Genomic DNA, 26995 nt, shown 5'->3' with positions numbered 1-26995 from the left:
AGAGGCAGGAAGCAAAGGGTAATAGTTGATGGGTGTTTTTGTGACTGGAATGCTGTATCCAGTGGAGTTCCGCAGGGATCAGTGCTGGGTCCCTTGCTTTTTGTGGTATATATCAATGACTTGATTTGAATGTTGGGGGTATGATTAAGAAGTTTGCAGATGACATTAAAATAGGCTGTGTGGTTGAAAATGAAGAAAGCTGCAGATTGCAGGAAGATATCAATGTACGGTCAGGTGGGCGGAACAGTGGCAAATGGAATTCAATCCGGATAAGTGGGAGGTAATGCATTTGGGGAGGTCTAACAAGGCAAGGGATTACACATTAAATGGTACGATACTGAAAAGTGTAGTGAAACAAAAGGACCTTGGAGTGCAGGTCCACCGATCCCTAAAGATAGCAGGCCAGGTAGATAATGTGGTTAAGAAGGCATATGGAATATTTTCCTTTATTAGTCGAGGCATGGAATACAAGAGCAATGACGTTATGCTTGAACTGTAAAAAACACTGGTTAGGCAGCAGCTGGAGTACTGTGTGCAGTTCTGGTCACCACATTACAGGAAAAATGTGATTGCATTGGATAGGGTGCAGAAGAGATTGACAAGAATGTTGCCTGGACTGGAGAATTTTGGCTATGAGGAAAGATTGGAGATGCTGGGTCTGTTTTCTTTGGAACAGAGGAGTCTGAGGAGAGACCTGATTGCGGTGTATAAAATTATGAGCGGCCTGGATAGAGTGGATAGAAGGACCTGTTTCCCTTGGCAGAGAGGTCAACAACCAGGGAGCATAGATTTAAAGGTATAGAGGAGATATGAGGGGAAATTTCTTTACCCAGAGGGTGGTAATGGTCTGGAACTCATTGCCTGAAAGGGCGTTAGAGGCCGAAAGCCTCACCATATTTAAAAAATACTTGGCTGTGCACTTAAAGTGCCATAACCTACAGGGTTACGGATCAAGAGATGGAAAGTGGGATTAGGCTGGATATCTCTTGACCGGCTGGCACGGACACAATGGGCCGAAATGGCCTTCTTCCATACTGTTAATTTCTATGATTTCTATGATTCTATAACTAGAGGCCAACAATATAAGATAGTCACCAAGAAATCCAAGAGGGAATTCAGAAGAAAATTCTTTACCCAAAGAGTGGTGAGAATGTGGAACTCGCTACAACAGGGAGTGGTTGAAGTGAATAGTATAGATGCATTTAAGGGGAGATTGGACAATCATATGACGGAGAAAAGAATAGAGGATTATATGGATAGATTTAAATGAGGAAAGATGGGAGGAGGTTCAAGAGGGGCATAAATGCTGGCATGGACTGGTTGGGACGAATGGCCTGTTTCTGTGCTGTATATCCTTTGTAATCCTAGGTAGTCCTATGTAAAATGATACCTGTGCTGACAGGGTTAAATAATGAGGACATGTTGCAGAAACTTGGGTTGTATTCCTTTGCATTCGGAAGGTTGAGTGAAGGTTGATCTAATTAAGGTGTTTAAAATGATAAAAACATTTATCATGATAAAAAGTAGATACAGAGAAGTTAATTCCTCTGGTGGGTGAATCCTGAACTAGAATTAAAATGTTAAACCATTCAAGAGTGAAATCAGGAAGCACTGTTTCACTCAAAGGGTAGTGAAAATGTGGAATTCTCTTCCCCCAAAACGCTGTGGATGTTGGATCAATTAACATTTTCAAGACTGAGGTTTGCAGATTTTTTATTCTGTCAAAGGATATCGATCAAAAGTGGGTAAATGGAATTCACGTACAGATCGGCCATGGCAAAACAGGATTGAGGGACTGAGCTTGCCTATTCCTATTCCTATGTTCCTTTCTCTTTCTTTCTTATTCTTTCTCTTGCTCTTTCTCGAAAGCAAGGTGATAACATTAAACTTGTAAAAGCCATGCAGAGTTATAATGAGATAAATCATGTATCAAAATCATCATAAAACATAACAGAGGTATGTTAAAGCAGAAGTTCAGTTGCCTAGACAGTTTGGGGGTATCCTATGGTAGAGTCTGGCTGTAGTCTGCTATATACAATGTAACTGTGTTATCCATCAACACATCAACATGGAGTACCTAAAGGAGGAAGCGATGAACAGCACTAATGAGATGACCTAGAGGAGATCGAAAAGATTGATGGTGCACCTTTAGTGCCACTAGAACCGTGTGCAAGGTTCTCATTGATGAAAGCTTGTCCCATCCACCCATTGCATGAACAATTCTCCCTATATCTTCAACATGTTCTCAGCAAATATTATTTTATTTACATTGTTTTGACTGACTACTGAAGAGCCAACAATAACAACAACTTGCATTTATATAGCATCGTTAATGTAGCAAAATGTCCAAAGGTGCATAATGAACGATATCAATAACAAATTTGACACTGAGCCACAAAAGGAGATATCAAGATAGATGACCAAAAGCTTGATCAAAGAGGAGCATCTTAAAGGAGGAGCGAGAGGTAGAGGGTTGTCTGGAGGGCCTCATCGCTCCCTGTGCTGTATCCGAGCACCTTGGTGCACGCTCTCTCCCCTGTTATGACATCATTAATAGAGATTTTTCCCACTGTCTTCCCCAGCCAGTTCAATGAGTTGCTGCATCTCCCCTTTAAGAGGTGCAGACTACCTTTAAGTATTGCAGGCTAGTTTTAATTGGTGTTAGTCTCGCATGAACTTGGGACCCTGCTGCGCGTTTAGCCACTCAGCATTGCGTTCAGTGCTGGGCTGAGTGCCGCAATCATGCTAATCAGCAGGCAACTCGAAGTTCACATGCTGCCTGCAGTCCTCCGAATGGGCACGGGTTCCTATCGCATCGTGATCCCCATGCCTGTTTTCGGGAGCAAATCAATTTCTAGGCCAGGGAAAGAAAGATTGGATTAAGAGAGTGTTAAATAGAGACAGAAAGGAAAAGTAAGAAAAAAATAGTAAAAAATTTGACATCTCTTTAAATCGCCCCGAAAAATTCAAAAATGGAAAGAAGGAGCTTTCGTACTTGTAATAGTAAATTTTTATTGCCAGATAGGTTGATTGGCAGTCATTAGCACTTATCGCGTTGATAAAAGGGTACTTATGCTTGTAATGACCGGACTTAACTTTCTGTGGTGGGTTTAATGGGTAATTAATGGGCAAATACAGCAAGTTCCTAAAGTAAATGGAGAAGCTAAGGAGGGCGAGATGCCGTTTTCGCGAAGCTAACGGCGGATTGGTGCAACCTGGACAGCAATTTTTAGATAGTCACATTTAACTCTGAATCTGCTCCTCACCTGAAGTTACTATACCATTTACCCATAAATATCGACAAGTGCCATTAACCTTCCCATTATTTGACAGCAAATTCTGGCCCAATAAAAAAAGAAAGAACCTACACAACAACAACTTGTATTTATATAGCGACTTTACTTGTAAAACGTCCCAAGGCGCTTCACAGGAGTATTATGAGATCAAACAATTTGACATCGAGCCGCATAAGTAGAAATACACAGGAGTAGGGCACCACAATGTACCCTTGTTGAAGAGGCGGCCATGGAAATACTGAGAAGAGACACCACACCAGAGACGTTAGCACAAAAATCTAGGCTGACACTCCAGTACAGTACTGAGGGAATGCTGCACTGTCGGAGGTGCCGTCTTTTGGATGAGACATGAAACCAAGGCCCCATCTGTTCTCTCGGGTGGACGTAAAAGATGCTATGGCACTATATCAAAGAAGAGCAGGGGAGTTATCCCCGGTGTACTAGCCAATACTTATTCCTTAATCACCATCACTAAAAAAGATTATCTGGCTATTATCACATTGCTGTTTGTGGGAACTTGTTGTGCACAAATTGGCTGTCACATTTCTTACAATAAACAGTAACTACACTTCAAAAGTACTTCATTGGTTGTAAAGCAGTTTGGGACACCCGGTGGTAGTGAAAGACGCTATAGAAATCTTTCTCTCTCTTTTCCCCCCGCCCCCCAAGTTCTTAGGTAGAGGTCATTAGGCTCATCATGTGAATGCTCAGACAGTTCCAATAAAGGCCTTGGGCATTTATCTGCAACAGCCTCTCTCTGTCTTGGATAGGCATGGGGATTGGACGGATACAACTTTTGATTGGGATATCGACTATCTCATTGCTGCCAGTGGGTCTGCTGTCACGCATATCAGTGGAATTGGTGAGTTGATGCCCAGCAGCAGCACATGAATGGAATAGACATGGACAATGGTACTATTTCTCAAGATGCCAAAACATGTGGATCTTCCAGCCAGTCTTATCCCATCGCTGCACATGTGACAAAAAGTACACCAAGTCATCCTGCTTTCAAAATTGTAGAAATGGCAGGGCCAGTAACTGGGCCATCTTAGATCCTGCTTTTGGAGATCATGGATCTTCTCAATCCTACCACTCCAGTAGCATGTAGAAGAAGCACTATATTCGGTTACAGAGCAAGTTAGTCATGCGGTGCCACAAAAGGGAAGCAGCATGGTACAAAACAGCAGGAATACAAACACATCAAACTTAGAAGGATAACATTTGTATTGAAATAGTACTGTGTTCTGAGAGTATTTTTGCATGATGTTTGACAATAAGGGCATATTTTTGGCTACTCAGGCTCCTGGTCCGACAACACCTCAATTTTAAAATCCTCATCCTTGTTGTCAAATCCCTCCATGGCCTCACCCCTCCCTATCTCTGAAATCTCCTCCAGCCCTACAAGCATTTGAGATCTCTACACTCCTTTAACTATGGCATCCCCGAATTTAATCATTGCCAGCCGGGCTTGGCCCTAAGCTCTGGAATTCCCTCCTTAAACCTGGCCAGGGCAGGGGAAAAGGGTACTGCAGGTGCCAGCAGGAGGGCGGGATCGTACATGAATTCTGCTGTTGAGGACTCCGATAAGGATGTCGATGGGGCGGCCTACAGAAGAACGCTGATGGGTATACACAACAAAATGCTTGGTACATTGGCAGGCCTGCCAGAAAGCCTGAATGCAATGTTAAGGAGTATAGAATCATAGAGCCTTAGAAATTTACAGCACGGAAGGAGCCCATGTTGGCCCATCGTGTCCGCGACGGCCAACAAAGAGCTATCCAGCCTAATCCCACTTTCCAGCTCTTGGTCCGTAGCCCTGTAGGTTACAGGACTTCAAGTGCACATCCAAGTACCCTTTAAATGTGGTGAGGGTTTCTGCCTCTACCACCCTTTCAGGCTGTGAGTTCCAGACCCCCACCACTCTCTGGGTGGAAATGCTTTCCCCTCAAATCCACTCTAAACCTCCTATCAATTACTTTAAATCTATGCCTTCTGGTTGTTGACTCCTCTGCTAAGCGAAATAGATCCCTCCTATCCACTCTAACTAGGCCCCTCATAATTTTATACACCTCAATAAGGTCTCCCCTCAGCCTCCTCTGTTCCAAAGAAAACAAACCCCAGCCTATTCAATCTTTCTTTATAGCTAAAATTCTCCAATCCAGACAACATCCTCGTAAATCTCCTCTGTACTCTCTTTAGTGCAATCACATCTTTCCTGTAATGTGGTGACCAGAACTGCACGCAGTACTCTAGCTGTGGCCTAACTAGTGTTTTATAGAGCTTGGAACCTATGCTTTCCAGCGTGGAAGGGAAGGGCAGATCCATTAGTGCACTTGTGGACCCAACCATCATGCTGTGTCTGATGCTGATGTCCCATCTTCAATTGCAGCACAAACAGAAGCCATCCAATGTCGGAGCGCTGCAGTGGAAACTCAGACTACAGTCATGCAGGCTCAGCTTGCTGCTGTAATGGCTGTGTTTACCAGTGTGGAAAGGGACTTTCAGGGTGTCACAGCATTTCAGCAATCTGTCCTCCAACAGATGGCTGGGATTGCTGAGGTGTCGGCCCGGGAGAGTGACAGTGGCTCCATGGAGAATGAACCTGCTGTCCTCTCTCAGGATGATGGCATTCGTCCTTCCACCACTGCCACTCCGCCAGTGCCCTTGTTGTTGCCTGTAAACCAATCAGCCCAGGCTGCCGTCCATGCTGAGGTGGTGCAGTCTACAGCCGGTGCATTTAGGTCCAGAGTTGTTAGAGGTCATCCTGCAAGGCCATCTGCAGTCTCCCCCACTGAAAGTCAGCAGTCTCCCACCACCCATGCTGCAGCCACTGAGAGAGCACATCCTAGGAGCACTAGGATAGGCAAAGGCACAATGAAGATAGGCACTAAGGGAATGCACAAGGGTGATTAGTTGACTTTGTTAGGGTATATTGGATGGATTGCTGGATAAAATTGGATTGGAATTTTTTTTTTTGTGGTGGCTTTTATTTCAGCATAGTGGCCAAGAGGACGATGTAATGGTCAGTAACAAAGGGAAGGTAAGGTGTGAGACTATTGTTGATTGGGGAATCGGGGTTGCGTTCTCCTGTGCCATAGTCGGATGAGTTGATCACAGACAGTCTGAGTAGAAAGGGGCTGCCTGGTTGCCTCCTTCCTTCTGCTTCCTTCTCCTTCTGTTCCTTCTTCTCCTCTTCAGCTGGTCTCCATATGCCTGGTGGCAAGGGCTATGCCCTTATAATGGTAAGATTGTGGAGCATGTAGCAGACCATGATGCATTCTGGTGTGTAGTGTAAGGCTGCTGCAGAGCGGTCCAGGCAGCGAATGAGTTGTTTAAGAATGCCAATGGTCTGCTCTATCACATTCTATGTAGGAGAATGGTTCTCATTGTACACATAATGCCCACGTGTGGTTGGGTTGCGGAGCATAGTCATGGTGGGCAGTGGATAGCCCTTGTTGCCCAGTAGCCACCCTCTGGTTTGTCTTGACGGCTGAAAAGCTGAGGGAACAGTGGATTGGCACAGAGTTAAAGCATCATGACTGCTGCTGGGATACCAGGCATTCACTATCATGGTATGCTGAGCATGGTCGCACACCCACTGCACATTCAGCGAGTGATAACCTTTGTGGTAGCGGTACATTTCATACGGTGCCCGCAAAGCCATGTGCATGCAGTTGATGGCACCCTGTACCATGGGGAAGCTCGTCAGCCTGGCAAAGCCACATCAATGCTCCGCCTGCTTCTCTCTGATGGGAGACAAAACAATGAAGCTCTCTCCTGGCATAAAGAGCGTGTGTCACCTCTCTTAAGCAGCAGTCGATGGCGAACTGGGAGGAGTTACAGATGTTGCCTGCTCCAGCCTGGTAGGATCCCGACGCAAAGAAATTCAGGGCCACGGTCACCTTCACAGCCAATGGCAGCACTGACCTTGCCTGGTGTGAGGTTGCAGGTCTGGCTACAAGAGATGACAGAGTTCTGTGAGCACCTCCTTTGTAAGCTGCTCCTGGCTCAGGTTGAGGTAAGAGAATTGCTCTTGGAGAACCCTAGGTGGGTAAGGTCTCCTGCTGAGAGCCCACCTCCCCCTCCTCTTCTTCCCTCTGCGAGCAGTTGTCCTCCTTTGCTTCCTATTGTACAGGGCCTTGGTGAGGCCTCACCTAGAATATTGTGTTCAATTTTGGTCTCCTAATCTGAGGAAGGAGGTTCTTGCTATTGAGGGAGTACAGCGAAGGTTCACCAGACTGATCACTGGAGTTTAGAAGGATGAGAGGGGATCTCATAGAAACATATAAAATTTTGACGGGACTGGACAGGTTAGATGCAGGAAGAATATTTCTGATGTTGGGAAAGTCCAGAACCAGGGGACACAGTCTAAGGATAAGGGGTAAGCCATTTAGGACTGCGATGAGGAGAAACTTCTTCACTTAGAGAGTTGTTAACATGTGGAATTTCCTACCGCAGAGTTGTTGATGCCAGTTCATTGGATATATTCAAGAGGGAGTTAGATATGGCCCTTATGGCTAAAGGGATCAAGGGGTATGGAGAGAAAGCAGGAAAGGGGTACTGACGTGAAGGATCAGCCATGATCTTATTGAATGGTGCTGCAGGCTCGAAGGGCCAAATGGCCTACTCCTACACCTATTTTCTATGTTTCTATGTTTCCTCTGCTTCATCTCCCTGTCATGCTGCAGGCCAAAAGGGATGACAACTGGTGGCCCCATGACTGAGAGCAAGTGGACTGACCAGAACCCTTGAAGTTAGAATCAAGGTCTTCTCTACTTGCAGCAGCACACCCTGTTACCTGATCAATTTTAAACAATTCTAGAAAGCTGCAAACACCTCCACAAACTACACCGAGCCAATAGAAATTTATCAGCAACTGACCTGAGAGTGGTTGAAGATCCCTTTACATATCGCTGGTCGAGGGTTCTTGCTACTGCTGAAAGCATGTTCACCTGTGCAAGGTTAGCACAGGGCATTAGTTCCAGCGTTGAGGAGAAAAATGGCAGCACTGGCGTTAAATCAGCATTGCACATTTATTGACGTTAGGATCCGCCTACTCTATATACTTCTGGCCCACGCTCCCAGCGTCGACCCAATGCCCTCACCAAGATGGCATCCGGCACGGCCCCAGAATTGTGTACGCGCTGCTCAGACAACATTTTCAACCCAAAACGGCACCCATTGCGCCATACACGATCGAATTTCTAGTCCCCTATCATTATTTCTATTTCTGTACCTGATTTGATAATGAATTCACCGCCTTTAATTCACCCTCCTCTCAGTCCTTCCTGTGTTTATTTCCTAATCCTTAAATCTCATTAGTTAAGGAGATACCCTGTTGGTTGTCTTGTTCACTCGGGTCCCAGATGCGCTGTAATCAGCTTGCTCCTTCAGCAACTTTGTGGACAAAGTTCTTTTGAGCTGAATGGTGCAGGGTCAAGTGTATCTAACGGCAGATGGTGTTAGATGCCCTGCTACAGTAAATGCTGGCCCATTATGTGCTATCTTTCAACCCACAAAGGGACAAGTTGCCGTTAAGCGGTGTTATTTATGCCTGGTGTTCATCCAGAATAATAATAAGACAGACCCTCTCAATACATTAATGGTTGGACATGTGCTACTTATGTCAGACCCAAGTGAAAATTGGGGCTAATTTGATTAAAATAGATACCAGAGGGAAGAATTTTGCTGGTTACATTGTGCAATTTTAAACACCTGCATAAAGAATGCCCCCCGCTCCCCACCCACCCCTTCCAGAACTGTAATAGTTTTATTGCAGTGGATTTAAAAATAAACATTGGCACAATTACTACTTTTTCTATGCCTTTTTCCATGCATGATGATGTGCTCATTATAAAATACTATTTGGGGAATATAGTAAATTACAAACATTTCTTTATTCTTCCTAACTGATAGGAAATGGAAAACACTCCCGTGGTGTTCAGGTTTTATAATGTGCTGTGCTCTGTTAGATGATAGCATTGCAATTTGACTTTATGCCCTCTATATTCTGTGTGTATGTTGTGAAGCTGTAGGAAGCTACTGCAGTCTCAGTGAAGAGCTGTGTCTGCTGCTATTTTCAGCTGTTGTATTAAATTTCTAGTGAAAGTCAGAGTTCAGATTTCACTGAGTCAGACTCTGTACAAAATCCATGTATGAATGATTCTTCAAGGACAGAACATGGTTCTGTGTTGCCATGGCTGCATTCATTTAACTGTTAAAGCTGCAGAAGTGCCCAGACGTGACTTTTTTTTAATATTAATTCTTGAGATATGGGCGTCACTAGCAAGTGATGGTGAGCCTTCTTTTTTGATCGTGGCGGTCCATGTGGTGAAGGTACATATGGCATTTATTTGGCTGGTCCATTTGAATTTCTGGTCAATGGTGACCCACAGAATGTTGGTGGTCGGTGTCATGTATGTAACCAGCATACTACTGTAACCCTTATACAATTGTAACCCTCATGTAACTACTACATACTGTACATACTTACTAGAAATGCACACCTTGACCACAGGGGTGTACTTGTGGGAGACACTCCTTACCTGGAGATTCAGGTATATAAGGAGAGGTCCCTCGCAGGGCCAGGACTCCATGGTCCAGGTAATAAAGGTGAAGGTCACAGAGTTACTGTGTCTGCAGTACGTGCCTCGTGTGATTATGTTTAAGAGTTAAGGACTCAACAGTCGGGAATTCAGTGCTCGCGCTCCTCTCCGCATCTCCCTCCAGAATGTCTGTTCATTTGTGAATAAGGCCCGTACCATCTATGAGCTTATTGTGGATGATTACATCAATATCATGGCCTTGATGGAAACCTGGCTGAGAGGTGATGACACCTTTCCCTTAAATGAAGCCTCCCGCCTAGCTATACCTTCCACCACCAGCCCCGCCCAAACCGCCATGGTGGCGGTGTGGCTCTTTTCACCAAATCACATTTTGGTCTATTCCCTCTGGCACCTTCTCTTTTGAGCATCTCGACTTGTTCCACTCCTCTCACCTCTCATTTAAAATCCTCGTTCTCTATCACTCACATAAGTACCACACCAAATTTCTCACCAAGATATCTTCACTGCTTTCCTTCCTCAGCCTCAGCACCGAGCGACTTCTCATCCTTGGTGATTTCAACTTCCATCTCAACTCATCGTGTTCTCTAACCTGAGTTCACTGCTCTCCTTTCCTCCTTTAAAATCTCCCTCCATATAAACTCCCCAACCCATATTCACTGCCACCCCATTGACCTTGCCATCTCACATGGCTTCACTACTACCATCATGTCAATCGCAGATAAGACCATCGCTGATCACTTTGTTATCACTCACGACCCCCATCCTCCTCTCAACCCCACTTCCTTCTGTGTTTACACCCGGAAAAATCTCTGCCGCAAATCACTTACAGCTGCACTTTCAAATTCCTAATTTTTGGCCTGTCGTTCACCAAGATATTTTTGCAGCTACCGATCTGCGCACTCACACCTTAACCTCCACCTTTGATGCCCTAGTCTCCATTAAAGCAATTAATCTCTCTCACCCTGGTCGTTCCCCCGGTATGGCCCTCATCTACGCTCCCTTAAGTCCAAGAGATGCAGACTCGAACGTTTATGGTGGACAACTGGTTTAATCAAAAATACCAGATCTGGCTGGACCACGTATAGCACTATTGGGTCCTTCTCTCATTTGCCAAAACTGTTCACTGTTGCAGGGTCATCATGGAATGCAAATATAACTCCTGGTTTCTCTTCAACACTACATCTTCTTAAACCCCCCTCCCCTGTTTCCTCCAACAATGAGTTCAAGGAACTCGTGGATTTTTTTGTCAGTAAGATTGAGACCATCCATTCAGCTGCCTTTTCTGTTTCCCTCCCTTCCCCTAGCCCACCGGGCCAAACTTCCTCTAAGGTTCTCCCATGTCCTGGCATCTTTCTCTAGTTTCTCTCCTATCTCCCCTCATGACCACTCCGAGTTCATCTTCCCCATGAGACCCACTTCCTACACCATCAACCCTATTCCCACCAAACTGCTGACCATCCCACTTCCCTTCCTGGCCCCCATGTTAGCTGATATTGTTAACGGTTCGCTCTCCTCAGGTACTGTCCCCCTCCCCTTTAAGTCTGCCAACATCACCCCTCTCCTCAAAAAATCCACCCTCTGTCCTTGCAAATTACCACCCCATCTCCAACCTCCCTTTCCTCTCTAAAGTCTTTGAACGTGTTGTCACCTCTCAAATCCATGCCTACCTTTCCCAGAACTCCATGTTTGAATCCCTCCAATCAGATTTCTGCCCCTGCCACAGCACTGAAACGGCCTTTATGAAAGTCACAAATGACATCTTATGTGACTATGATCCTGGTAAAATATTCCACCTCGTCCTTCTCGGCCTGTCTACAGCCTTTGACACGGTTGACCATATCATCCTCCTCCAAGGCCTCTCCTCCGTTGTCTAGCTGAGTGGGATTGCCCTCGCCTGGTTCTGTTCTTATCCATCCAGTCGTACCCATAGAATTACCAACAGATACTCTTCCCGCTCACGCTCCGTTACCTCTGGAGTCCCCCAAGGACCTGTCCTTGGCCGCCTCCTATTTCTCATCCATATGCTGCCCCTCAACGGCATCATCTGAAAATACAGCATCAGTTTCCACATGTACACTGACAACATCCAGTTTTATCACTGTCACTTATCTTGAACCCCCCATTGTCTCTAATTTGTCAGACTGCTTGTCCGATATCTAGTACTGGATGAGCACAAATTTCTTCCAACTAAATATTGGGACGACAGAAGTCATTGTCTACAGTCATAGAAACATAGAAACATAGAAAATAGGTGCAGGAGTAGGCCATTTGTCCCTTCGAGCCTTCACCGCCATTCAATGAGTTCATGGCTGAACATGCAACTTCAGTACCCCATTCCTGCTTTCTCGCCATACCCTTGATCCCCCTAGTAGTAAGGACTACATCTACCTCCTTTTTGAATATATTGCACGAACTGGCCACAACAACTTTCTACGGTAGAGAATTTCACAGGTTCACCACTCTCTGGGTGAAGAAGTTTCTCCTCATCTTGGTCCTAAATGGCTTACCCCTTATCCTTAGACTGTGACCCCTGGTTCTGGACTTCCCCAACATTGGGAACATTCTTCCTGCATCTAACCTGTCTAAACCTGTCAGAATTTTAAACGTTTCTATGAGATCCCCTCTCATTCTTCTGAACTCCAGTGAATACAAGCCCAGTTGATCCAGTCTTTCTTGATATGTCAGTCCCGCCATCCCGGGAATCAGTCTGGTGAACCTTCGCTGCACTCCCTCAATAGCAAGAAAGTCCTTCCTCAAGTTAAGAGACCAAAACTGTACACAATATTGCAGGTGTGGCCTCACCAAGGCCCTGTACAACTGTGGTAACACCTCCCTGCCCCTGTACTCAAATCCCCTCGCTATGAAGGCCAACATGCCATTTGCTTTCTTAACCGCCTGCTGTACCTGCATTCCAACCTTCAATGACTGATGTACCATGACACCCAGGTCTCGTTGCACCTCCCCTTTTCCTAATCTGTCACCATTCAGATAATAGTCTGTCTCTCTGTTTTTTATCACCTCACATTTATCCACATTATACTTCATCTGCCATGCATTTGCCCGCTCACCTAACCTATCCAAGTCACTCTGCAGCCTCATAGCATCCTCCTCACAGCTCACACTGCCACCCAACTTAGTGTCATCCGCAAATTTGGAGATACTACATTTAATCCCCTCGTCTAAATCGTTAATGTACAATGTAAACAGCTGGGGCCCCAGCAAAGAACCTTGCGGTACCCCACTAGTAACTGCCTGATAAAGTACCCATTTACTCCTACTCTTTGCTTCCTGTCTGCCAACCAGTTCTCAATCCACGTCAGCACACTACCCCCAATCCCATGTGCTTTAACTTTGCACATTAATCTCTTATGTGGGACCTTGTCGAAAGCCTTCTGAAAGTCTAAATACACCACATCAACTGGTTCTCCCTTGTCCACTCTACTGGAAACATCCTCAAAAAATTCCAGAAGATTTGTCAAGCATGATTTCCCTTTCACAAATCCATGCTGACTTGGACCTATCATGTCACCTCTTTCCAAATGTGCTGCTATGACATCCTTAATAATTGATTCCATCATTTTACCCACTACCGATGTCAGGCTGACCGGTCTATAATTCCCTGTTTTCTCTCTCCCTCCTTTTTAAAAAAGTGGGGTTACATTGGCAACCCTCCACTCCATAGGAACTGATCCAGAGTCTATGGAGTGTTCGAAAATGACTGTCAATGCATCCGCTATTTCCAAGGCCTCCTCCTTAAGTACTCTAGGATGCAGACCATCAGGCCCTGGGGATTTATCGGCCTTCAATCCCATCAATTTCCCCAACACAATTTCCCGACTAATAAGGATTTCCCTCAGTTCCTCCTTCTTACTAGACCCTCTGACCCCTTTTATATCCGGAAGGTTGTTTGTGTCCTCCTTAGTGAATATCGAACCAAAGTACTTGTTCAATTGGTCTGCCATTTCTTTGTTCCCCATTATAACTTCCCCTGATCAGGACTGCAGGGGACCTACGTTTGTCTTTACTAATCTTTTTCTCTTTACATATCTATAGAAGCTTTTGCAGTCTTAATGTTCCCTGCAAGCTTCCTCTCGTACTCTATTTTCCCTGCCCTAATCAAACCCTTTGTCCTCCTCTGCTGAGTTCTAAATTTCTTCCAGTCCCTGGGTTCGCTGCTATTTCTGGCCAATTTGTATGCCACTTCCTTGGCTTTAATACTATTCCTGATTTCCCTTGATAGCCACGGTTGAGCCACCTTCCCTTTTTTATTTTTATGCCAGACAGGGATGTACAATTGTTGTAGTTCATCCATGTGGTCTTTAAATGTCTGCCATTGCCCATCCACTGTCAACCCCTTAAGTCTTCGCCACAAACTCCATTCCCTAGCCACTGACTCCATCCCTGTCTTTGGCAATTGTCTGAGGCTAAACCAGACCATCCACAACCTTGGTATATTTGACCCAAAGGTGAGCTTCCGACCATATATCCATCCCATCACCAAGACTGCCTACTTCCACCTCCATAATATCGTCTGATTCCACCCCTGCCTCAGCTCATCTGCTGTTGAAACCCTCATCCATGCTTTTGTTACCTCCAGACTTGACTATTCCAATGCTCTCCTGGTCAGCCTACCATTTTCCACCCAACATAAACTTGAGCTCATCCGAAACTCTGCTGCCCGTATCCTAACTCGCACCAAGTTCTGTTCACCAATCACCCCTGTGCTCGCTAACCTACATTGACTCATGGTCTGGCAACTCCTCAATTTTAAAATTCTCACCTTTGTTTTCAAATCCCTCCATGGCCTCACCCCTCCTTATTTCTGTAACCTCCTCTAGCCCTACACCCCTCAGATCTCTGCGCTCGTCCAATTCTGGCCTCTTGCTCATCTATTTTAATTACTCCACCATTGGTGGCTGTGCTTTTAGTTGCATAGGCCCTAGGCTCTGCAACTAGCTCCCTAAATGTCTCCGTCTCTCTATCTCTCTCTCTTCCTTTAAGACTTTGCTTAAAACCTACCTCTTTGATCAAGCTTTTGGTCATCTGTCCACATAGCTCCTTATGTGGCTTGGTGTCAAATTTTGTTTGGTAATGCTGCCGCAAAGCACTTTGGGACGTTTTACTACGTTAAAGGTGCTATTTATATGCAATTTATTGTTGTTGATGAAAATGCCATTGAATTTCATGAGGAGGTGGTTAGATTCGCTCTTGTTGGGGATGGTCATTGCCTGGTACTTGTGCAATGTGAATGTTAATTGCCACTTATCAGCCCAAGTCTGAATGTTTCCCAGGTCTTGCTGCATGCGGGCATGGACTGCTTCATTATCTGAGGAATTGAAAATGGAGCTGAACACAGTATAATTATTAGCGAACATCTCCACTTCTAACCTTATGACGGAGGGAAAGTCATTGATGAAACAGCTGAAGATAATTGGGCTAGGACGCTGCCCTGAGGAACTCCTGCAGTATTGTCCTGGGGCCGAATTGAGCTGTCTCATTAATGACCTTCCCTCCGTCATAAGGTTAGAAGTGGAGATGTTCGCTAATAATTATACTGTGTTCAGCTCCATTTTCAATTCCTCAGATAATGAAGCAGTCCATGCCCGCATGCAGCAAGACCTGGGAAACATTAAGGCTTGGGCTGATAAGTGGCAATTAACATTCACATTGCACAAGTACCAGGCAATGACCATCTCCAACAAGAGCGAATCTAACCACCTCCTCATGAAATTCAATGGCATTTTCATTAACAGCCACAATCCTGTTCCTTTTAGCTAGGTATGATTCCAGCCACTGGAGAGTTTTCTTCCTGATTCCCATCGTCTTCAGTTTTACTGGGGCTACTTGGTGCCGCACTCCGTCAAATGCTGCCTTGATGTCAAGGACAGTCAATCATACCTATAGAATTCAACTCTTTTGTTCATGTTTGGACCAAGGCTGTAATGATGTCTGGAGCCAAGTGCTTCTGGCAGGAACTCAAACTGAACATCAATGAGCAGGTTATCGGTGAGTAAGGATATACCTGGAGAATTTTCCACAATGTCGGGTAGATGTCAGTGTTGTAGCTGTACAAAAACAGCGTGGCTAGAGGGCTGGCTGGTTTTGAAGCATAGGTCTTCAGCACTACATTCAGGATGTAGTTGGGACCTGTAGCCTTTGCTGTGTCCAGTGCACTTAGCCATTTCTTGATATCACGTGCAATGAATCGAATTGGCTGAAAACTGACATTTGTGATGGTGGAGAACTCAGGAGGGGGCTGAGAAGGATCAACCAGTTGGCACTTCTGGCTGAAGATGGTTGTGCTATTAAAGAGTAAATTTGTCAGCAACTTCCGGTAGTTGCATATGCGCAATTATACGCAGAAATCAGGAAGTTGCTGTCCTAGTTGCCCTGCTCCTCCAGAAGCTTCGCTACACCAGTTTCTAGCCTTGGAATGGTGTGATATTGCAGTAATTACCCACTAGATACCAACTAAATGTGCTGGAAAAAATAAAGCCTTGTCCATTTGAAGTGTAAATGAATTTTTAACGACGTGATAAGTCTCCTATATCCCCTGTATAAAATTGCCATGCTGTTTTGGCTCTCTAATAAAAAGAAACAAAGACTTGCATTTATATAACACCTTTCACGACCACCAGACGTCTCAAAGCGCTTTACAGCTAATGAAGTACTTTTTGAAGTGTAGGAATGTAATGCGGCAGTCAATCTGCACACAGCAAGCTCCCACAAACAGCAATGTGATAATGATTAAATAATTTGTTTTTGTTATGTTAATTGAGGGATAAATATTGGCCACAGGACACGGGGGATAACTCCCGTACTCTTCTTCGAAATAATGCCATGGGATTTTTTTTACATCCACCTGAGAGAGCAGACAGGGCCTTGGTTTAACGTCTCATCCGAAAGTCCGCTCCCTCAGCACTGCACTGGAGTGTCAGCCTAGATTTTTGTGCTTAAGTCCCTGTAGTGGGACTTGAACCCACAACGTTCTGACTCAGAGGCGAGAGTGCTACCCACTGAACCTTATCTGATTCTGTGAATAACCACAATTTCCAGTGTAAAAGCCAACAGAAAATCTGCGGCAAGTGTAAGTAGCGCCGTTCATTCGCCATTGCCCACAAAATCGTAAAGTGACACAAACTTTAGACATAATTTTCATACTAAAATTTAAGCTACAAAAATGTTCTTTGGCACGCAAAATTCTCTTCCACATTTCTTACATGTTCTCAATTTTAAAAAATTTCAGATTTTCTGTTAAATGTAGATACATATAAATATATATTTTGTTTCAGAGCAATTGTGCTTTAGCATACTTACATGATATCATGTTTTACCTCTCGAAGAAAGCAGCAAATTACAATTTGCTACAAGAAATGTGCAAATGCATGCAGCGAATGAAGTTATGGGTTCAGTTTTCCTCAGTTATCAGCGCCGTTTTTTTGGCATGCGCAGCTTTTTTTGGCGTAAATTAAAATATCCAAGTTTCCCTAATGTTTCTGCACCAGCATAACTCAGTTAGTTACAATTTTTTTAGGTTAGTATTTTTATGCGTCGTAAGGGCATAACCTGATGTCGGCGCCTGTTTTTCAAATTTAAGCAAGTTTGGCCAACTTACATTTTTCCTAGATCGGCGTATGTGACCACTCTTAAAAAACCTTCTGGGCACTTAAGAAAAACCAGCGCACATTAAAAAATCGGCGCAGAAAGATGCCATTGTTTTTCGGTGAAGTTTTGGGGGGAGTCAAGAAGGCAAAGAATATGCATCATGAAACTTAATTTTTTCAAAGTCAAAAGGGAGAAAATGGAAGTCCAATGCAATTCTTTAATTTTAGATTTTTTTCAAAGTACCACGCCACCACCGAACCTCTCCTCGAGGGTCGGAGCGTTGGCCGGCAGAATCTCTCCCTCGCCCGGACACAGGGGCTGAAGGCTCGGCTTCAAAAGAAGCCCGGTGGGCCTGGGGTGTGGTGGAAGCCAAACTGAAGGGATGAGAACCCTTAGGCTATACAGCAGCTTCAAAAGAAGCCCGGGGGAAGCGGGTGGGTCGACGCTGAGCCCCTGCCGGCTGACCCTCGAGCCCGGTGAAGAGACGTTCGGTGATGGGGTGGGTGGTACTTTGAAAAAAAATTAAAAATTAAAGAATTGCATTAGACTTCGTTTCTTTATTGAATGCCTAGCTTCCTGTTCTAAGCAAGCCTATTGCGCGTGCGCAGACCAGGGTATGGTCCATACTAGGGCGTCGACCTTGGGGAGAGAGAGAGGAAAGAAGGTGTGAGTGCTTTCTTTTCTCCTGCTGTTTTGAGCTTCTTGCAAAGCTACAATTAAATTATGGGGGCAGTATTCACAATGCCATACCTCGTGCAAGGCTTCTGCATGATTGTGCTGCAGAGAAGAAGATTGATTAGACATCATCACATGAGGAACCTCAGAGCACGTAGGATGATGGGCAGGAGGCCTTACCCACATCGGGTATATCGAGGCAGGCGTTCATACCTACACCTGAGTGATGCAGACTGTGAGAAGGCTGCGATTCCGCAAAGAAGTTGTAACCGAGATCTGTGAGTTAATAAAGGCAGATCTGCACCCTAGAAGCGTCAGGAGGATGGCTTTGTCAGTTGAAGTAAAGATTACAGCTGAACTTTTATTTTATGCATCTGGATCGTTCCAGGCCACAACTGGGGATGTGTGTGCCATTTCTCAACATGCAACACATATCTGCATTCAGCAGGTGATTGCTGCACTATATGCTGGGAGGAATGACTACATAATGCTCCCCATGACCGCCCAGGAAATGCGTGACAGGGCTGTGGGCTTCTCCAGGATTGCTGGCTTCCCAAAGGCACAGGGCTGCATTGATTTTACCCACATTGTGAGCACCTTTTTGAGGATTCCGAGGTGTACAGGAACAGAAAAGGCTTCCACTCCGGAATGTGCAGCTCGTCTGTGACGACATGCATCGCATCATGGCAGTTGATGCGAGATACCCTGGGAGCACTCATGATGCATTCATCCTACGCGAGAGCGCTATATCTGCCATGTTTCAGCAGCAGCCAGAAGGGCAGAGCTGGCTGCTGGGAGACAAAGGGTACGGCCTCACCACCTGGCTCAGGACGCCCCTACGCGTAACCTGGACGGAAGCTGACCGGGAATACAACATGTCGCACATTGCAACGCACAGCATAATAGAGAGGACCATTGCATCTTGCCTGGACCATTCTGGAGACTACTTGCAATACTCCCTTGCGATTGTCGGTCAGTTCACTGTTGTGTGCTGCATGCTGCACAACTTAACCATCATGAGGCATCAGCAGCTGGTAGTAGGAGACCACCTGAGGTGAGAGTGGCTGATAATGAGGAGGAAGATGCAGATGACGAGAAGGAGGACGAGGAAGCCATGCAACTACCTGAATCCGGAGCACGACGGCAGAGGAGGCGGGCAACTATTCCAAATGGACCACGTTTATTGTTTGGACCTGTTCCATAATGTTGTGTTAATAATGGAATAAATAATGGAAATGATACAGTTATAATTTAAAATATATGTATTCAAAAGATTAACACTTGTTTGTACTTAACTTTAATAAAAATATTCTTGTATCAAACTTTAAAGTTTTCAGTTAAGATCACTTACAAACTTTAAGATCACTTACAAGCTTTTAAATTTGTAAATTTACATCACTAACAAAAAACTTTTAAGTTGAGAACAGTAACAACAATAATAATAACAACAACAGCAACAAAGAAAGGCTGCACCCATCTCTGCTGTACCTTATTCTAAAACCGCTGTGCTTGGTCTTGGTAACTCCACCCCTGCCCGCAGGCAGTGGCACAGTGTTTCTCGGGTTGATACCAAACTTATTCTTTCGAGCATCTCGGATAATGCGCACTTCTTGATGGGGGGCGTGGGCAGGCGGTAATGTGGAAAGCCCGGCTTGGGCCTCTTCAGAGGCTGGTCTGGGGATTGGAGTGAGAGTGGCCATTGATTCCGTCAATGGCCGCGGGGTCTGGCTGTGTTCCCTTATTGCAGCAGCTAACTTTGACATTCCCTCCCTCGTGCCCCGACAGTGTCGCAACTACCTGCGACATTCCCTCCCTCATGTTCACCGACAGTGTGTCAGCTACCTGCGACACTCCCTCCCTCATGTGCCCGGACAGTGTTCCCATTTCTCCCGACAGTCTTGATACCTCCTCGCCCACCCCACTTATGGTGTCCAGGAGTGATCACGTAAGGTCAATGCTCTCCGCACTCATTGCCATCATCTGAACCACATCTGTTATATCCTGCACCTCGGAAGAGCACTGTCGAGCTCTCCTTTCCCTCCTCACCCAGGGTGTGCCTTGCTGCACCCCACTGGAACCCGCAGCCTCGGACTGTGTGAAACCATGGAATGTCCCAACACTCGTACCACTCAGGAAAGGGGCTGGCAGCTCAATGGGCGGTACCAGCATCTCCTCCAGAGTGAGTACAACAGTGGGGGCTTCATCCTCCCCTTGCCCCTCCCCCTCCCCCTCACCTCCATGCTCTTGGTCTGGAAGGTGAGATTGGAAGTTATTCTCCCCTTCAGGCTCGTCTGCATCTGAATCTTCTTCTGTATTGGCTTCAGCCTCGTCAGGGTTGGCCTCAAGTTCTGCAAAATATTACAGAACAGACAAATGTTTAGCAGCAGAGGAGGGGGCAAGGTGGTATGAGTAGGCTCACACAGCGCAGGCAGCAGGCTGATTTAAAGGACCACTATGAATGATAGCACATTGCATCAACCGAAGCGTAGCTGACGGAGACATCCCCATGAACCGAAGCATGGCTAGCCTGCGCAGTATTTAATTTTTAGCAAAGCCAGAATGTGGAATTTGCATGACTTACCCTCTCCCTCGAGTGTGGGCCCAGCTTGTGCAGTGGTGGTTGCATTTCTCCAGACAGAACTCATCAAAGCAGCGACCCTGTCTTCCAACGGTGTCAGTGGGTGCAGATTTGTTGGGCCTCCTCCTGTTCGAGTTAGCTCTCTTTTGTTGTGTGCCACCTTCCTCTGCAAAGATGAAAGTATAACTTTTTGGAGAGGGTATCTTTCTGCTGGGTGGGATATATTGCAGGGACATTTACAATTGCAATTCCAGTGAATAAATGAAAATATTACTTACACTAACTACTTGACCAAGGTCCTGCCACTTTTTGCACTGGCCTCCATACCTCGGGGTGGTCACCATTGCACAGTAATCTTGTGCAAGTTGGTTCCAGCGTTTCTTCATTTCTTTTGGTGAAACTTTATGTGACCTCTGCTGGTGTCCAGCTTGTGCCATCTGCCCTCAATTACAGTAACTAGTGCCTCCCCTTCCTCGAAATTCTTCATATTGCAGCTCCAATTTTTTCCACTGAGAATTAAAGTTCTCACGCAGCACTCAAAGTTCTCTCACAGTTCTCACACACAACTGGCTCTTTTAAAGTGGCCGAATGCAGACCGGGAGCTGTACTGGGCATGCATGTCCATAGCAGCCACGTAAAAAACATAATTTTTTTCCCGCGCATGTGCAGAAGGGAGGGGGGGCATCCTTTTTTCAGCGCAGAGATTAGGCTCCACCCCCCGAAGCTAAAAGGACAGGCTTTGTGGCATCAATTTAAACAATTAGCACGGGGAAACTTTCACGTTATTTTTTGGAGTAGTCGGGGCCAAAAAAATGGGTATAACGCTTGAAATACGTCAAAAAACGCATTGGGGAAAATTGAGCCCAATGCATTGAAAGGTAGTGAGTTATACTGAGCTATAGCAGATTGTCCTAGAGTCGGTAGGGGCAGGGCACCAGGAAGAGGATAGGTGGGTGACAGCAGGTGTAATATGTGTGAACTTCATGAGCACATTCCTGATGCCATCTGTTTTACCTTCCTTGAGGCAGCACTAGGCTTATTAGCTTGGTCAGCTAAGGAAAAGTCCCGTTTCAGAAAATGCTGATTGTGGAGAGCAGCTAGCCTGGGTTAAATAGTGGAGATAGATAGGTATTATAGTGATCAGGTTGAATTTATATAGAACTTTAATAAGAACAGAAGAAAAAGTCACAGGTGAGCAAAGAACATATCCAGCTTATCCCTCCAGCACATAGGTTTCATACTGGGTTCCATGTATTCCTAGATGGTTATGCGATCATCAGATTTCTGCCAGTCATCAATTCTTTTCTATTCTGTATTTGTTGATTTAGTCGTATATTATTTTTGCAGTGATCAGCACTGTTTTCTTTTTGTTAGCTGACGCTGTTTTTTAGGAGTTAGAAAAGGGAGTCTTTGGGTGAGTGCCAATAGTTGTAGTAGCCCAATCAGAGAAAGCCATTGCATTAGTTTTACTTACCTAACTTGGCACTCAACTGCATTTTGAACTCTCCTAATGTCTTTGATTCTATTACTTTAGATTATTCTATATCACTCCATGAGTAACAAAGTAAGTCTAAGCTCTGTTGGAAATGTACATTTCATTAATTTAAATTTTTGTAGTCTTGTCCTATTGATATTACTTACCTCCAGTAATATTCTTATATCTTTGGCATTTCATATTTTATAGGTAAAATATTAGCAGATTGCATGCAGTGGGCAACTGTGGAAAAATCATAGCCGCAGTGCCAACATTTTCCATACACAATGGACAGAAAAACAGCACACCGATGAGTTTATGATAAGTTGCTCTCTGTCGGGGAAAATTTCACCCTAAATGTCTCAATGAGTTTCACCCTCAATATTCTTGTCTTTGGACTGTAAAGCTTAAGCTTCTGAAATCTCCTTCACAGCTCATTCCCTTAACACTTGGGATCATTCTTGTTAATCTTCGCCGCACTCTTTTCAAAGCATGTATGTCCCTTTGGAAGTATGGAAGAGTCAATGTCTTCATCAGATTTGGATTAAGGGAGGAGAACCGACAGTGGGAGAAATTAAGAAAAGACCATTATGTGTTAAGTGCCAGCTTAGTTCAGTGGTTGCATTTTTTCCTCTAATTCAAGCCATACTCCAGCAGGACTTTAGCATAGTACTGAAGGAAGGAGCTGTACCGCTGGAAGGGGCTGTACCTGGGACCAAGATTCTAGAGGAAAGGATAAATAGGATTTAGAAAGAAGTTTGAATCAATAAAGGGGGTGGGGGTCCGGGTGGAAATAATAAGAGAAAGAAGGGATAAGAGCAAAGATCAGAGTACAGAAAGTGATAAAGATAACATAAATACACTGGGAAAAGCAAAGATTAATGGAAGTAATAATAAAATACCTGTTAAAAATAAAGTAAGATTGAAGAACATTAAGAACATATTAATTTGCCTGTAAGCAATGTACCGAGCATCAGTAACCAAATATGTGAGAAATACATCATCAGGACATTTAGGCAGGATGGGGATAGTTACCCCAATAAGAGTTCTGTACATGAATGCACATAGCATAAGAAATAAAACAAATGACTTAAAAGCACACATTCAGATTAAGCCGTTAGAGACCTGGCTATAAGCTGGGCATGACTTGGAGCTAAATGTTCCCGGCTATAGGATCTTTAGAAAGAGCAGACAAATTAGGAAAGGAGTAGCAATATTAAAAAAAGACACAATTGCAGCAGAGAAAAGATAGGATTTCAAGTAAACTGAACAGGGAGTGGAAACACTATAGGCAGAACTAAGGAACAGTCTAGGTTGCAAGACTGGTGGAATTGTCTACAGACATCCTGATAGTAGTTACGTAGGACTCAATTTTCCCCAAAGCATTTTTTTTGCGTACTTGAAGAGTTACGCCCGATTTTTTGGGGGGCCCAAGTACACCAGTAAAAAGTGTTGCAAGTTTTCCCGTTGGATCTCTTCATTTTGGCGTGACCTAACCCGAGGGGGGTGGAGCCTTGATCTGCACCAAAAAGATCGGGCTGCCATGGTAACCAGGGACACAATGCGAGCTGAGGCAAGAGTGAAGTATACAGCCACCTCGTCCAGGTCTCTTTCTCTCTCTCGACCGGACTGTGTGTGAACTGGGGACCGAGAATGGAACCGGACAGCCTTCAGGTGGAGTTGGAGGTAAATTGCTGCTATGCGTTTTTCAATTCTTTCAGTGTGTCCAGGCATCTGCTGCGCCGCTTTCCTTACCTGCGCCGATTTCCTTAACTCTAGGGAAGGTTTTTCAGGACAGGCCACATACACTGGCCTAATCAGAACTGGAGTAACTCTCAGCTGGCCAAACTTCCCTCAATGGCCACTTGTGGCGTAGGTGGCTGGTTACGCCCCCTTTGGCTGAAAAAAAAAACTGACTTAAAAAATTCGTAACTGAGTTACGCTGGTGCAAATTGATTGTGGAAACTGGGGATTTTTAAGTAAGGCCGAAAAAGCAGCCTGCTCCAAAAAAAACGGTGCAAATACTGGGGAAAATTGAGCCCGTATGAGGATAATTTTGACTTTGGGTGATAGTGTAAAAAGGGCGATATCGATTCAGCCGTCCGTTATACATCTTGCCCGATTTTCATCTCCATCAATACATTATCCACCAAGTCAAAATTACCCCCAATATATTTTAGAACTGACAAAGGAACGGGTCATACCAGATTTAGTGATGAGGAACGGACCAGAATTAGTTAACAATCTGACAGTAAGGCAACATCTTGTGAATAGTGGCCACAATATGATTGAATTTGATATTACCTTTGAGAGGGAGAAGAGAGAATCAAAAACCAAAGTTTTGAATTGAAGTAAGATTAATTTAAGATGAGAAGTGAATTGACCACAGTTAACTGGGATGAACTGTTATGGGTAAACCAACAGACAGACAGTGGGAAGTATTCAAAGAAGGTTTCAGTGCAATGTGAAGCCAGTACACACCTCAAAAAGGCAAAAGGTCCACTTGTGAAGCAAACATGATAAATAGATGAAGGAAGAGAGAGTGGCATAGAAATTAGTTTGTACCGTTATCGGTGCTATGGGATCAGCATGCGCCTGAACCAAGAGGCCCAAGGATTAATGGAAATTGATCCTTGGGCCTCATCAACATCTCGGCACGAGCTGTCTGCGCTCGTCATGCCTCCAAATAGCAGCTTGCCTGAGCAAAGATGTCAATGTCTGGCTGCCTCCCTCACATAAATCTCAGGAGGGGGGATTTAAACTCTTATGGAGTTTGAGGAGCAGTCTTGCTCCACAGAAAGTTTTTTTTATATTTAAAAAATGTTTTCACTTGCATGTTGCTGATGGCCGCAGAGGCTGCTGAAGAACCCTGAGCCTGTCTTGCTCATCACCACCCGAGAAGCCTAAAAAAAAAGGGCTCCACAAATTTAGCAGTGGGGCCAATGCCTATGCAAATAGGGTGCAAGCCGTCTGAGGTTAATTTTTATTTATTTTTTATTCATTTATGAGATGTGGGCGTTGCTGGCAAAGCCAGCATTTATGGCCCATCTCTATTTGCCTTTGAGAAGGTGCTGCTGAGCCGCCTTCTTGAACCGCTGCAGTCTGTGCGGCATAGGTATTCAAACAGTGCTGTTAGGGAGGGAGTTCCAGGGTTTTGACCGAGCAATGATGAAGGAACGGCGATATATTTCCAAATCAGGGTGGTGTGTGACTTGGAAGGGAACTTGGAGATGGTGGTGGTTTCATGCGCCTGGTGCCTTTGTCCTTCTAAATGGTAGAGGTCGCAGGTTTGGGAGGTGCTATCAAAGAAGCCTTGGTGAGTTTCTGCAGTGGATCTTGGAGATGGTACACACTGCAGCCACGGTGCGCCGGTGATGGATGGGGTGCCAATCAAGTGGGCTTCTTTGTCCTGGATGGTGTTGAGTTTCTTGAGTGTTGTTGGAACTGCACTCATCCAAAAAAGTGGAGAGTATTCCATCACATTCTTGAATTGTGCCCTGTAGTTGGAGGAAAGGCTTTGGAGAGACACTAACTGTAGCGCATCCAGCCTCTGACCTGCTCTTGTAGCCACAGTATTTACGTGGCTGGTCCCATTAAGTTTCTGGTCAATGATGACCCCTACTATGTTGATGGTGGGGGATTCGGCAATGGTAATCCCACCAAATGTCAAGGGGATGTTGCTAAAATCTCTCTTGTTGGAGATAGTCATTACCTGGCTCTTGTGTGGTACAAATGTTACTTGCCACTTATCAGCCCAAGCCTGAATGTTGTTCAGGTCTTGCTGCATATGGGCATGGTCTGCTTCATTATCTGAGGAGTTGCAAATGGAACTGAACACTGTGCAGTCATCAGCGAACATCTCCACTTCTGACCTTATGATGGAGGGAAGGTCATTGATGAAGCATCTGAAGATAGTTCGGCCTAGGACACTGCCCTGAGGAACACCTACAGTGATGTCCTGGGGCTAAGATGATTGGCACCCAACAACCACAGTCATCTTCCTTTGTGCTAGGTATGACTCCAACCACTGGAGTTTTCCCCCTGATGCCCATTGACTTCAAAATTTTACTAGATCTACTCCTGGCCAAATACAGCCTTGATGTCAAGCGCAGCCACTCTCACCTCTCCTCAAGAATTCAGCTCTTATGTCCATGTTTGGACCAACTGTAATAAGGTCTGGAGCCGAGAGGGCCTGAACCCAAACAGCACTGGTGAGCAGGTTTTTGGTGAGTAAGTGCCGCTTAAAAGCATTGTTGGCAACACCTTCCATCACTTTGCTGATGATGGAGTGTAAGCTGACGGGGCAGTAATTGGCCAGATTTGTCCTGCTTTTTGTGGACAGGACACATGGACAATTTTCCACTTTGTCGGGTAGATGCCAGCGTTGTAGCTGTACTGGAACAGCTTGGCTAGTTCTGGAGCACATCTTCAGCACAACAGCCAGGTTGTTGTCAGGGCCCATAGCCTTTTCTGTATCCAGTTCGCTCAGCCATTTCTTGATATCACGTGGAATGAATCAAATTGGCTGAAGACTGGCATCTGTGATGGTGGGGTCCTCAGGAGGAGACTGAGATGGATCATCCACTTGGCACTTCTGGCTAAAGATGGTTGCAAACCCTTCAGCCTTGTCTTTTGCACTCACATGCTGGGCTCTGGCATCATTGAGGATGGGGATGTTCATGGAGCCTCCTCCTCTCGTTAATTGTTTAATTGTCCACCACCATTCATGGCTGGATGTGACAGGACTGCAGAACTTTGATCTGATCCATTGGTTGTGGGATCACTTAGCCCTGTCTATAGC

At 45.1% G+C, this 26995-nt stretch overlaps 1 protein-coding gene across 3 annotated transcripts in view; it reads left to right on the top strand.

The window, feature by feature from the left end:
- iqck (IQ motif containing K) overlaps positions 1-26995 on the top strand; it is a 285097-nt gene that overhangs the window by 217307 nt on the left and 40795 nt on the right. For 2 of the 3 annotated variants that reach the window (XM_070900905.1, XM_070900903.1), the window contains one exon: positions 4067-4158. The exons of the other annotated variant lie outside the window; for it this stretch is intronic. In XM_070900905.1, coding sequence (XP_070757006.1) covers positions 4067-4158 — 92 coding nt within the window. The remainder of the gene's footprint in view (positions 1-4066; positions 4159-26995) is intronic. 3 annotated transcript variants of the gene reach the window in all.

Source organism: Pristiophorus japonicus, chromosome 15, assembly GCF_044704955.1.
Source record: "Pristiophorus japonicus isolate sPriJap1 chromosome 15, sPriJap1.hap1, whole genome shotgun sequence".
In the NCBI taxonomy this organism is placed as follows: domain Eukaryota; kingdom Metazoa; phylum Chordata; class Chondrichthyes; family Pristiophoridae; genus Pristiophorus; species Pristiophorus japonicus.
The sequence above is the reverse complement of the archived record's forward strand: the minus strand, read 5'-3'. Positions and strand labels throughout refer to the sequence as shown.